The sequence below is a fragment of the Mauremys mutica genome, chromosome 6 (assembly GCF_020497125.1).
Source record: "Mauremys mutica isolate MM-2020 ecotype Southern chromosome 6, ASM2049712v1, whole genome shotgun sequence".
Taxonomy (NCBI): Eukaryota; Metazoa; Chordata; order Testudines; family Geoemydidae; genus Mauremys; species Mauremys mutica.
Window position 1 is genome coordinate 99,761,800 of NC_059077.1, and position 12,947 is coordinate 99,774,746.

General features: G+C 39.5%; 1 protein-coding gene across 2 annotated transcripts in view; it reads right to left on the reverse strand.

The window, feature by feature from the left end:
* The window catches only part of DENND4C (DENN domain containing 4C), a 107,540-nt gene that overhangs the window by 70,577 nt on the left and 24,016 nt on the right, over positions 1 to 12,947 (reverse strand). For both annotated transcript variants that reach the window (XM_045022263.1, XM_045022264.1), the window contains exon 2: positions 2,204 to 2,525. In XM_045022263.1, coding sequence (XP_044878198.1) covers positions 2,204 to 2,508 — 305 coding nt within the window. In that variant the 5' untranslated portion in view covers positions 2,509 to 2,525. The remainder of the gene's footprint in view (positions 1 to 2,203; positions 2,526 to 12,947) is intronic.

The following is a 12,947-nucleotide window of genomic DNA, read 5'->3' on the forward strand; positions in this document are numbered from 1 at the left end:
ACTACAGAATCAAAATTTGATCTTTGGGACATGCAGCTGTTATCCACAGCACTTCAGGTTTAGGTCACCCTTCAATATGTGAGCAAAGCCCTCTCTCACCAGTGTGCGATAAGTTTGCTTCTATTGAGTTCAGCTTCCACACAACAACTCCTTTCAGATTTATCAGCAGAGGTGTGGCCCTAATCAGAGCATATCATTTACTCTTGTACAACATTTAGGAGATAGACCTTTCCAAAGGATAAGAACTGTTCCCTATTTCAGTGATCTCATACTTTGGACTTGCTCCACTACCTAAATCAACGGGAGCACTTTCCGCTGACTTCAATAGGATTTAGATCAGGAGTTTTACTTGGAATGTAGCCATCCATTTCTTCAGGATAAGTGTCTCCTTCTCAAGTGACTTAGAATGTCTCTGTTCACCAGATTCAGTTCATGTCATAGGCATATATTTGGTCATCAAATCTACTAGATTTAAGACATATGTCACAATGTATCAGTCAACAGCACTTAGAGGAAAAAGTACTGCTTTTCCACAATCAAGAAAATCTGTAAAAATAATTGATCTAAAAATACTAGGAACAATTTAAAATAATACATGGACTACAGCACTGTGTTTTACCATATTCTAGTACAGTAGACCCAGGGCTCACTCTAGTTTCATTCCTCCTCCAATGTACATGGCAGAGGGGCACTGCTGGCACATGATGGCATATATCGCACACCACACAACAAAAACACTAACCCAGGAACCTATCCTTGCAACAAAGCCCAATGCCAACTCTGTCCACATATCTATTCAAGGGACACCATCATAGGACCTAATCACATCAGTCACACCATCAGAGGCTCGTTCACCTGCACATCTATCAATGTGATATATGTCATCATGTGCCAGCAATGCCCCTCTGCCACGTACATTGGCCAAACCAGACAGTCTCTACACAAAAGAATAAATGGACACAAATCAGACATCAAGAATTATAACATTCAAAAACCAGTCAGAGAACACTTCAACCTCCCTGATCACTCAGTTACAGACCTAAAAGTTGCAATTCTCCAACCAAAAAAACTTCAAAAACAGACTCCAATGAGAAACTGCAGAATTGGAATTAATTTGCCAATTGGACACCATTAAATTAGGCTTGAATAAAGACTGGGAGCAGATGGCTCATTACACAAAGTAAAAACTATTTTCCCTTGCTAATTTTCCCCTACTGTTACTCGCATCTTGTCAACTGTTTGAAATGGGCAATCCTGATGATCACTACAAAAGTTTTTTTTCCTCCTCCTGATAATAGCCCACCTTAATTGATTAGTCTCATTAGAGTTGGTATGACAACACCCATTTTTTCATGTTCTCTGTGTATATATACACATCTTCCTACTGTATTTTCCACTGCATGCATCCGATGAAGTGAGTTTTAGCTCATGAAAGGTTATGCTACAATAAGTGTGTTAGTCTCTAAGGTGCCACAAGTACTCCTCATTCTTTTTGCTGATACAGACTAACACAGCTACCACTCTACAACCTCACAGGTAATCATAGGACAGTACAGTGATGAGGCCACGTAAGTACCTAGATACCGGATAACCCTAAGGACTCTGGTTCAAGCCCTACCAATCATTCTACTCCACTAAGATATTAAAGGTGGTTACTTTCATAATTTGTGTGCTCTTATTCCCACATGTTCATTAAGTCTTCTAAAAATCACCATCTTCCAGTATAGCGTATACTATAGTGTTTTCTGTTTATGGTTTCCTTATGTTGTGAGCTATATATTCACCACTTTCCACAATCTTCCCTCTGGACTGCTCTACAATTCCTATGTCCCAAAATAGAATCTCATGTATCCACTTTTATGTCTCAACTCATCACAATGTAGTCCCAGTCTACGTATATCATTACTGATTTAGACATATTCCCCTTGGTCATTTTGACAAATATTATCTAAGAAGAATGTCACTTGTCTCTTGCATTGCATTTCAAAAAAGGGAACAAGTCTCTCTCACACACTTGCACACACTTACTTCAGAGTTAAGTGACAGATCTGACCAGGTTATTAAAGTCAGCATCATCATTATGTAAATAAAAATACATGCTCTCTTTTTTCACAAATCCTTGCTTTAGTAACAATCAAATTCTTATTCTCTTTCTAAAAAATGTCACATACGATGAACAAACAAATAATTAAAGGACTCTCACCCAACATCAGTAAGTGGTGGTTTGTCCCGGCCCCTCTTGTAGCAAAGAAAAAGCTCTGGACTTTTAAGACTCCCATAGTTCAAGTTGGCTTGAAGGGCTGTGGGGGTGGCTTCAACACAGGTGTAACCCTCTGGCACCGTTTCACCAGCTGACTTGATGATGACAGCTAGGTCTGTAATTGGAGCCTTTGGACCAGCTGACTTTGTTTCAAAGCGGTTTACTTCTTGGTCCAGAGAGGTCGACGTATCAGTGAGTCCGGCCACTACAAAGTAGTCGGCCACTCTTGGACCTTTGTCTTCTATCATGGTTGTCTCTGTACTTCCTGAAAAAGAAAAAAAAAGTGAACAAGTTGACAACTTTCACATGATTTTTCTAATGTTATCTTCTTCACAAGAGCTAAGATTACAGAAACAAGAGAGTTTTAAAATTAAGTTTAGTAAATCAAGCATTTCAGTATATAATCCCAAAAATTACATGAAAGATGTAGGGCAACCCCCAGGATTAAATGTCTTAAAGGTTCATACTACTCAGTGAAATACAATATTGTACATATTGGAGTTTCTAGTTATGTCATCAAGAGGTGAGTTTGGGTATAAAGATCGATGAACAAATGAACTAAGAAACTTGATAGTACATACTTTAAGAATTCCTCTGGTTAGGAGTTGGAAGGACACAAAGAAAGAGGGCTCAGTTGGCATTTGACAACTTTGCCCACCCTTAAATCCTCCCAGGGTCATCAATTCATTCAGGTACCTACAATGCATCTACTCCAGTTAAAATGTATATTCTTCGTTGCTCGTGTCCTTAAGGCTAATCCACAGACATACATTAAAAAGCTGTATTGTTCCCTTTTACACATTCAGCTTCAGTGTCACGTTGCTATGCACAAAGAAAGCAATACAAGTTATGTGCTTACTACAGTATCTTTTGCACATTTCATTTTATTTCAGAGTTGAGAAATAACACTGCAGCCTTCATGCCTTTGCCTAGCAATTTGAACATCTGGAATTGATTTTACACAACTGTGTATCCATCGTCATATTCCATCAGCATCTGTCACCACTCAGCTGCACATTCCAGGCCTGGAATAACCTATTGTCCTGCAGCATAGGATGAACACATCTCTCTTTTGGAATAATGAAGTGCAATTTCATAACGGTGAGAAAACGAGCTGCTAGCCTGCATTTAAAAATCCTGGGTCCATTGAATTATTAGCGTGTCAGATCTTAAGAAATTCCTAGTTTTTCTCATAAACAAGAGGAGACTTTTTGTAACTAACTTACTACCCATCACCATATCATGCACTTGTGGGAGCCCCACAATCCTACCAAAGCCATACCATTGCTCCAGCAGAACTCCTAGGCCCAGTCAGCTGTACCCAAGCTTCAGCCCTAAACGAGTGCAGAAGCTGGACTTCTGCTGCACACATTAGAAAGTCCACCACTAGGGAGATTCCTGGATACCCAAGAGAGATTGGAGGATTCAGGTGTGTTGGGAGAAATACAGGGACAGCCACGGAAACTGAAATTCTTCACATAGGAAAAAAAGCCCTCTTCATTCTCAGGGTTAATAAAGTTCTTATGAAGTCTGTTTGCAATTTCAGTGACACTTTCAGCTCTAAGGCCATTCAAGTCCTCTTCTTCACAACCACAAGTAATACAAAGCTAACTGCGTGGGGAAGCAGACAGACACTGTTCCGTCTGTTGATGGCACCATAGGGCTTAAATCCAAGATCCCCCCAGACACCCATCTACCCACTACCTCATATACAGATACAAGGAATGTAGTCAGGCAGCCGGGGGGAGAGGGGAGAACAGAGTAGACAGTATAACAACCCCTTTAAAACACAATCATTCACACAGGACATGTCTGATGTTGCAGCACAATACAAAGCCAAAGATTCAGACATTTACATCAGCTTCACAGTATCTGTTATGGCACAGATGAGGCACACTTATTTGCTCATTTGCATTTTAGGCTTAGCCACACTGCAGGATAAAATAGAAGTGCAATAATAATTAAGCAAGAACAGGTCAAACATCTTAGCACTCCCCAGGACACAAAAAACATTCAAATTAAAAAGTATTGTTAACATGATGTCAGACAGACAATAGAAGTCAAATACAAATTCTCACATTTATCATCCCCAAGTCTGACAGTGATTGCAGGGACACTAGACCTGTTGGTGCAAGGTGAAGCATCCATCCACCTTCATGCGACTTGCTCTCCTCCTTCAGGTCCAATCCTACTCCAAATGAAGTCAAGTTTTAAATTATTTTCCTCTTTTTTACAATTTTACAGACAATTTTCTTTGCTTTCAGGGGCACTGTTTTCTTCTCTTTCGGGTACATTTTTGAGTTTCCCTACTTCATCTGACAGAAGGAGAGATGGTCAGGTGGCATAAGTTGTTGTTGGCAACTAGTTTCAGAATTCTGAGCAAGTAGCCTATTGAAGCAGAGAAATTTGCACATTATTCAAATCCCTACACTCTGGTCACTGGTAACCATTCACCAGAGTACAAGGATTCTTTGAACATCCTATATTGTTTATTATTTATATAATTATAGTAGTCATACACCCACAAACCAGAGTGCAGGGAATTGAACAAGTGTGAAACAAGCATAAGGGTGATGCTTTTGTAACTCTGTAGCAGCCCTGTACTCTTAATGGCTGAGTCTGCACAATTTTTTTTGTAATTGTTACTATCCAAGACTTCTAACACGGTATGGCCCAACTTTCTAAAGTCTTTAAACACAAGAGCCTCCATCCTCCAGAAGCCTGAGATAGTCCCACAAAGTCTCTCTCAAACTTGTAAGGTACCGCTTAAGTGTTCTCAAACATCTCTACAGGAGTCACACCCAGTTACAGAGTTCATAGCCAAGAGATCCTGAAGAAAGACATTCCTATTTTTGTTTCCCCTATTAAATGAAAACCATGATGATAATTTATGCTGCAATTGTCAGTACAGGGTACTAGGATGTAGTTGCACAACAGTGCAAATTTCCTCTTAGCTTTGCTCGTTTGTGTTAGGCTTTTGCAGTAGTACTGCTACACCACTGGCTGAAATCCACACAAGTGTAGACAAGGCCTAGCAGGTCACCTTTACCTACTAGAGTTCTGGAAGACTCTTGGCTGCAAATCTATGGAAAACCTAGAATAGCTATTTGTCCCTCGAGATATGGATTCAATTTGTGTAAGGTCACAAATTATATTAATTTGGTGGTTTTAATCTAATCAAGAGTACATCGGTTTACATCATAAGAGCATGTCCAAAAAGAGAACAGAAAAGGTGGGGAATATGAAATGGTAGGAGGCTCAGGGCAATCAGGTGGGTGTTGTACACCAGTAATGAGATGCAGTGGCCAGTCATTGTGTGGCAAACCTAGTCAGCCTGCCTATCTGTCCACACACTGCACCCTCAGAAAAAGGAAAGACAAGAACAAGAGAACTCAGAGGCTTGCTTGCTAGTTACAGCTACAGTATTACAGCTGAGAGTTTCTGGCAACATTACTGTGTGCAAATGCCTAGACTCATGAGAGAAAATTCAGTAGAAATAGAAAGTTAATTATGTATATCCTGCCATGGATATATTCTGAACTACCCAAACCTAGAGTTAGAGACATTCCCTGGACTGAGGCAGGGTAGTAGGGAAATTGCAACAATGAGCTAGCTTAAACAGGATCTGCACCCAAGTCAGTTACATATATGGTATTTCTTTAAATAGAAGAATCTCATGATTTTTCAGTTGTTAACATAGTTAGAGGGACTCCATTTTGCCCCTGAAATATGTTGATTAGCAAAGTTAATTAAGTATTCTATATAAAAAGCAGGGCTGTCAAGCGATTGGTTTCTTTAATCGCGATTAATAAAAACCAATCATGATTAATCGCACTGTTAATAACAGAATGCCATTTATTTAAATATTTTTTGATGTTTTCTACATTTTCAAATATATTGATTTCAATTACAACACAGAATATAAAGTGTACAGTGCTCGCTTTATATTTATTTTTGATTACAAGTATTTGCACTGTAAAAAAATATAATATTTTTCAATTCACCTAATGTAAGTACTGTAGTGCAATCTCTTTATCATGAAAGTTGAACTTACAAACGTAGAATTACGTACAAACAAGTTTGTTTACATTTGCGGAGATAATGCTGCCCGCTTCTTGTTTACAATGTCACATGAAAGTGAGAATAGGCATTCTCATGGTACTGTTGTAGCCAGCGTTGCAAGATATTTACATGTCAGATGTGCTAAAGATTCATAGGTCCCTTCATGCTTCAACTACCATTCCAGAAGACATGCATCCATACTGATGATGGGTTCTGCTCAATAACAATCCAAAGCAGTACAGACCGACGCATGTTCATTTTCATCATTTAAGTCAGATACCACCAGCAGAAGGCTGATTTTCTTTTTTGGTGGTTCGGGTTCTGTAGTTTCCACATCGGAGTATTGTTCTTTTAAGACTTCTGAAAGCAAGCTCCACACCTCATATCCCAGATTTTGGAAGGCACTTAAGAGTCTTAAACCTTGGGTTGAGCGTTGTAGCTATTTTTAGAAATCTCACATTGTTACCTGCTTTGCATTTTGTCAAATCTGCAGTGAAAGTGTTCTTAAAATGAACAACACATGCTGGATCATCATCTGAGACTGCTACAACATGAAATATATGGCAAAATGCACGTAAAATAGAACTGGAGACAAAATTCTCCCCCAAGGAGTTCAGTCACAAATTTAATTAACACTTTTTTTTTTTTAAAACGAGAGTCATCAGCATGGACGCACGTCCTCTGGAATGGTGGCCGAAGCATGAAGGGGCATGCGTATCTTTAGCGCATCTGGCATGTAAATATCTTGTGACACCAGCTACAACAATGCCATGAGAACGCCTGTTCTCACTTTCAGGTGACATTTTAAATAAGAAGTGGGCAGCACTATCTCCTGTAAATGTCAACAAACTTGTTTGTGTCTGAGCGATTGGCTGAACAAAAAGTAGGACTGAGTAGATTTGTAGGTTCTCAAGTTTTCCCTTGTTTTCTTTTTGAGTGCAGTTATATAACCAAAAAAAAAAAAATCTACATGTATAAGTTGCAATCTTTTTTGTGAAAGTGCAATACAGTACTTGTATGAGGTGAATTGAAAAATATTGTTTCTTTTGTTTATCATTTTTACAATGTGAATATTTGTAATAAAAATAATATAACGTGAGCAGTGTGCACTTTGTATTTTCTGTTGTAACTGAAATCAATATACAGTATTTGAAAAAGTAGAAAAACATCCAAAATTTAATAAATTTTAATTGGTATTCTATTGTTTAACAGTGCAATTAAAAATGTGATTATCGCAATTAAATTTTTAAATCGTGATTAACTTTTTTGAGTTAACCACAGTTAAATAGACAGCCCTAATAAAAAAGTGTACCATGGTCAAGCAGAGTAGTTTCTAGCCATCACTAGGTAAATGTAGAATTGTTTCCCAAAAACGATCCTCTCTATATTTGCTGTGTAAGTTTCTCTGTAACACACAGCAACTTTTTATTTCTTTGTGCATGTTACCACATGTAAGTCAGCACAAAGACAATAAAATGCTTTATGGCAGTAGTTTTGTATTGCTCATCAAGTTCAATCTACATACAAGCATCTGAAAAAAAAGGAATGCTCTTCTCCCACTCTCCATCCCCTGCCCAACATGGCTAGAGTAATTTTTAGATCTTCAACATTAAAAACGAGATACTACTCTGCTATGATCTCATGCCAATAGGAAGAAATAAACACCACCAACATTAAACAGAACAGGACACACCTGATTCATCTGCGGTACATTAGGGAGACATCAGATACAGGATGTTGGGATAGATAGATAAATATATATTAGCATTTTTATATCTTCACAGTTTAGCATTTTACAAAGATGACCACATTTTAAGTGACTACTAGATCTTTTATTTTCAGTGCTTTGAGAAGCTAGTAGTACTGGCTTAGCCAGACAATCCATTTACAAGGTACATCAGTTTTACCAGTGCACCTTAGTCCTAGTAAAAAAACTGGCTATCCTTATCCTGCAACTCTTAAGAGCAAAGGCTGCAAAGTGAGACAAATTATGGTAAATTGAGTAGAGTTTTATAACTGAAGTAAAATGTTTTTAGAAGAGTTTAGAGCAACTGATCCATAACTATGAAAGAATATACTTCAGGACTCTACCAGCACACACAAGTATGAGTACAACTGTAACAAGCAAACACATTGGAACTCTGCCTCTTTGGATTAACCCCCTGCACACACACGCCCTTTAAAATGGATATCCCCAAGCAGAGTGTTCCTCTATATAATCAGACACATATAGACCAATACAAGAAAAACAATATATGGGGCAGCATTGTTTGCGTGTACTGGCTTAAGTCTTTACTTTATACATTCATACTTTTGGTTAAAAAAACCAACAGTTCCACATTACCAAACCTTCTGCTATATGCTACATGTTCAGACAATTAAATTTCACATCTCGATGTGAGCAACAGTTAAAAATCTGTATTAAGTCTACTTTCAGAGGACAGAAAGCAGGGAAGGACAAAGTGAGAAATGTTTGCTACAGAGCAACAATGTTCCCAACTCTAACAATTGTATGGCAAATCTCACAATATTTGGTGTTCTTAAAGCTGTAGGTCCTCGAGTCATGTGATCAACAGAGCTAGTCAGAAACTTTAGGGAATGAAGTATTTCACTGACCCCACCCTCACTCGCTCATTTTCATTGGGCTGGAGCAAGGCATGGGGTGCAGGCTCCAGCTGGGGGTGCAGGCTCTGGGGTGGGGCCGAGGTGTTCAGAGTGTGTTCTGGACTAGGGCCGAAGGGGTCGGACTGTGTGTGGAGGCTCAGGGCTGGGGCAGAAGGTTGGAGTGCGGGCTCTGGGAGGTAGTTTGGGTGTAGAAAGGGGCTCAGGGCTGGAGCAGGAGGTTGGGGCGCGGAAGGGGGTGAGGGATGCGGGCTCTGGGCGGCGCTTACCTCAGGCAGCTCCTGGGAAGCAGCCAGCATGTCCCTCCAGCTCCTAGGCGGAGGCATGGCCAGGTGGCTCTGGGTGCTGCCCCCGCCCACAGGTGTGGCCCCCGTAGCTCCCATTGGCCACAGTGAGTAGCAGAGTGAAGGGGAAATGTGCTCTGCCCTGATGACTGATATAGTACACGCATGCTGCGTTGTCTGTCATGATCTTGATGGAATGTTTTTCAGTAGGGCAAGAAAGTGGAGGTAAGCATTTCTGATCATCCTTAATTCCAACAGACTGATGTGCAAGCACTCTCCTGTTGTGACCATTTGCTGGGATTGTGAGAGGACACAAATGTGCTCCCCATCCTAAGAGGGAAGGGTCTGATGTAGGGCTCTCAAACAATTAAAAAAATTAATTGGGATTAACCACAATTTTAATTGCACTGTTAAACAAGAATAGAATGGTATTTAAATATTGTTGGATGTTTTTCTGCATTTTCAAGTATACTGGTTTAAATTACATACAGTGCTAACTTTTTATTAAATATTTTTAATATATTTATTAAATATTTGCACAAAGATAAACAAATGAAATAGTATTTTTCTATTCACCTCAGAGACTGCACTACAGTACTTATCTATCATGAAAGTGGAACTTACAAAGGTAGATTGTTTTTGAGTGCAGCTATGTGTAAAAAATAAATGCAAAACTTTAGAACCTACAATCCACTAAGTTATACTTCTTGTTCAGCCAATCACTAGACAAAAAAGTTTGTTTACATTTTCAGGAGATAATGCTGCCCGCTTCTTATTTACAATGTCACCTGAAACTGAAAACAGGCATTCACATAGCACTCTTGTAACTGGCATTGCAAGGTATTTATGTGCCAGATATCTAAACATTTGTATGTACACTTTGTATTGTGTTGTAACTTAAATTATTATATATTTTCAAAAATACTGAACATCCAAAAATATTTATAAATTTAAATTGCTATTCTATTATTGTTTAACAGTGTGATTAAAGCTGGAATTAATCAAGACTCATTTTTTAAGCTAGTTAATTTATGTTGTGTTTAATCACTTGAGCTAACAGTGACTGACAGCCCTAATCTGATGCTAATGTCATTATAGGGGGATTCTGGTCTAACAGAATTCCAGCACAATATTTGGATGGATTCATCCACAAGATAAGTGACCCAACTGAGCTTGCTGCGACTGTTTGCTGGGTATATAAACAGTCCAAAGCCATCCATGGAGACACTGAAGATAAAATCTGGTGCTTTGGGTCACAAAAACACAAGCTGCCATGTGTCCCAGCAGTTGCAGACATGTCCTTGCTGGAACCTGAGGGCTGAACTGCACTCTTTGTATAAGGTTCTTTAAAGCAAGGAACCTGTCAAGAGGAAGACAAGTTCTGCCCATTATCAAATCCAAAAGTGCTCCTATAAATAATTCATTGTGTAGGGATCAAGATCAATTTCTTCAGATTTATCTGCAGGCCTAGACATCGGAATAGTGAAGCTGTTGTATGAACAGCTGCCCATACCCCCTGACATGACTGATCCTGGAGGGGGCCAGTCAAAGACAGTTATTCCTAGATGAAGGAGGTAGGCAGCTCTGACTTCCATGATTTTTTAGAACACTTGAAGCAGATGACAGGCTGAAGGGTAGGAACTCAATACCTGTTATGATAGTGATTGAAAGTGAAATGAAGAAATCTTTTGTGAGAAGGAATCACTATGTGGAGGTAGGCATCTTTGAGGTCAAGGGTCACAAACCCAGTTCCCTAATTCCAGGGAGTAAATTATAGTTGCTAGGGACATCGTGTATTTCAGGCATCTGACATGCTTGTTCAATTGTCTGAGATCCGGTATCGGCCTCCAACCCATGTTTTCTCATTGTTATCAGAAAATATCTTGAATAGAACCTTTTCACCTGTGTTGAAGTGGGACTGGCTCAATGGCTTCTAGACTTAAGAGCGCTGAGATCTCTTGTTTCAGCAATTGCTCATGAGAGGGGTCCCTGAAGAACAGGGAAGGAGGTTGGAAGGGCAGGATGGTGTTAAATTTGATAGTATAATGCAAAGTAATGGCAGCCAGTACTCATTTGTCTGATGTTATAGCCTGCCATGCTTGGTGAGAGAAAGGGGGATGTTCAAAATGCAATGTGAAGCTGATAAAACCTGGTCATTGGGGGGTCTGGAATCTCAACCAAACCATCAGAACTGGCATTTGGATGATGCTGAAGGATGGGATGAAGCAGTCAAGGTAGTTGCAGATTTTTTCTTAGGAAAATCTCACTCTCTTAGCCAAGTGAGGTATCTTTTAAATCCCAGGGAGCTCAGCATCCTCAGCAGAATAAAGTTGTTCAAGCCCCTCAACAGGGGAAAAAGAAAAACAAGTGTGTGCTTGTGAATGTATGGGCATATTTAAGAAAAGAAAGGGGGAACAAACATTTCAACTATAAGGTACTAAACCCACCATTACCAAGAACCAACTACAAAGCTAAAACACTAATAAAAGGGGGAAAACAGGAATATAGCAAACAGACACTGTCTCTGGCCAAAGGCAGTTGAGAAGGAACTGAGGGGGTTCCCCCACACAGCCTTATAACACCTCAGTATGGGGCAGAAGGACGTGTTGGGTGCATGTGTGGGCAGAATGGGCACTGTTACCAAAAACTTCTGATCAAAGGCTCAGGGACTCATGCTCACTTAAAGTGGAGCACCCACAAAAACACTACGTGAAGGAGAAACCCAATTTTTCTTTTTCTTTTTTTTCTTAAGGTCTGATGATTTCTAACATTTAGGGTTAGCAATACCGTAGCAACTGGTTAACAAATGAAGAATACATTTCTATCACTAAGATTAGATATTTTCACCTTAGTCAAGGTCATATTCTGTTTCAATGTAACATGCTGCAAGCAAAATTCAGTCACAGAATAGGATTCAGCTGGGAAAAAAATTGGCACATAGACCTCATGTGTCAGCACAACATTGAAAAACTCATAAAAGTGTTCCCTGAGTTCTAAGTTATCTCAATACAGTTCTTTTCACTTTCCAGAAGTCTGAACGCCATAACTGATGGTCGAGGAACAGCGAGCATTAAGTAGCAGCTCTTGAAGGATTTATCTTCCTAATAAAAATCCTATTCAAGCAAATACTTAAAGCAACAGAACTTCTCTAAAGAGACTGTAAGGTAATAACTCTTAATGAAATCACCACCAGCTGCTCTAAGATGTAATAGCTTTGTAAATATGAACACACACTCAGATATCTGATGTGTCACCCATCAAATAATTGCTGCACAATTATCTCTGTCTTGAGCTATGAACTTCTATGTAGGAGTGAGTTTGTCTATTCATAAGTCTTTTTTCCCTCTCTTCTCTACTTCAAAACCAAAGCCCCTTTGGAATGCAAGTTCAAACAATCTAACCCTTCTGAACCCCTGGGGAGTGGGGGGGAGAGAATAGCAAGCTTGCTGAAGGTGCAGAAAGAACATAGCAAAGGCAATCAATCTGCAATTAGTAGTACACACAAGAATGGCCATATTGGGTCAGACCAATGGTCCATCTAGCCCAGTATCCTGTCCTTTGACAACAGCCAGATGCTTCAGAGGGAACAAACAGAACAGGGCAATTATCAAGTGATTCCATCCCGTCGTCCATTCCCAGCTTTACAGACACCCAACGCATGCTTCACTGACCACCTTAGCTAATAGACACTGATGGACCTACCCTCCAGAAACTTATCA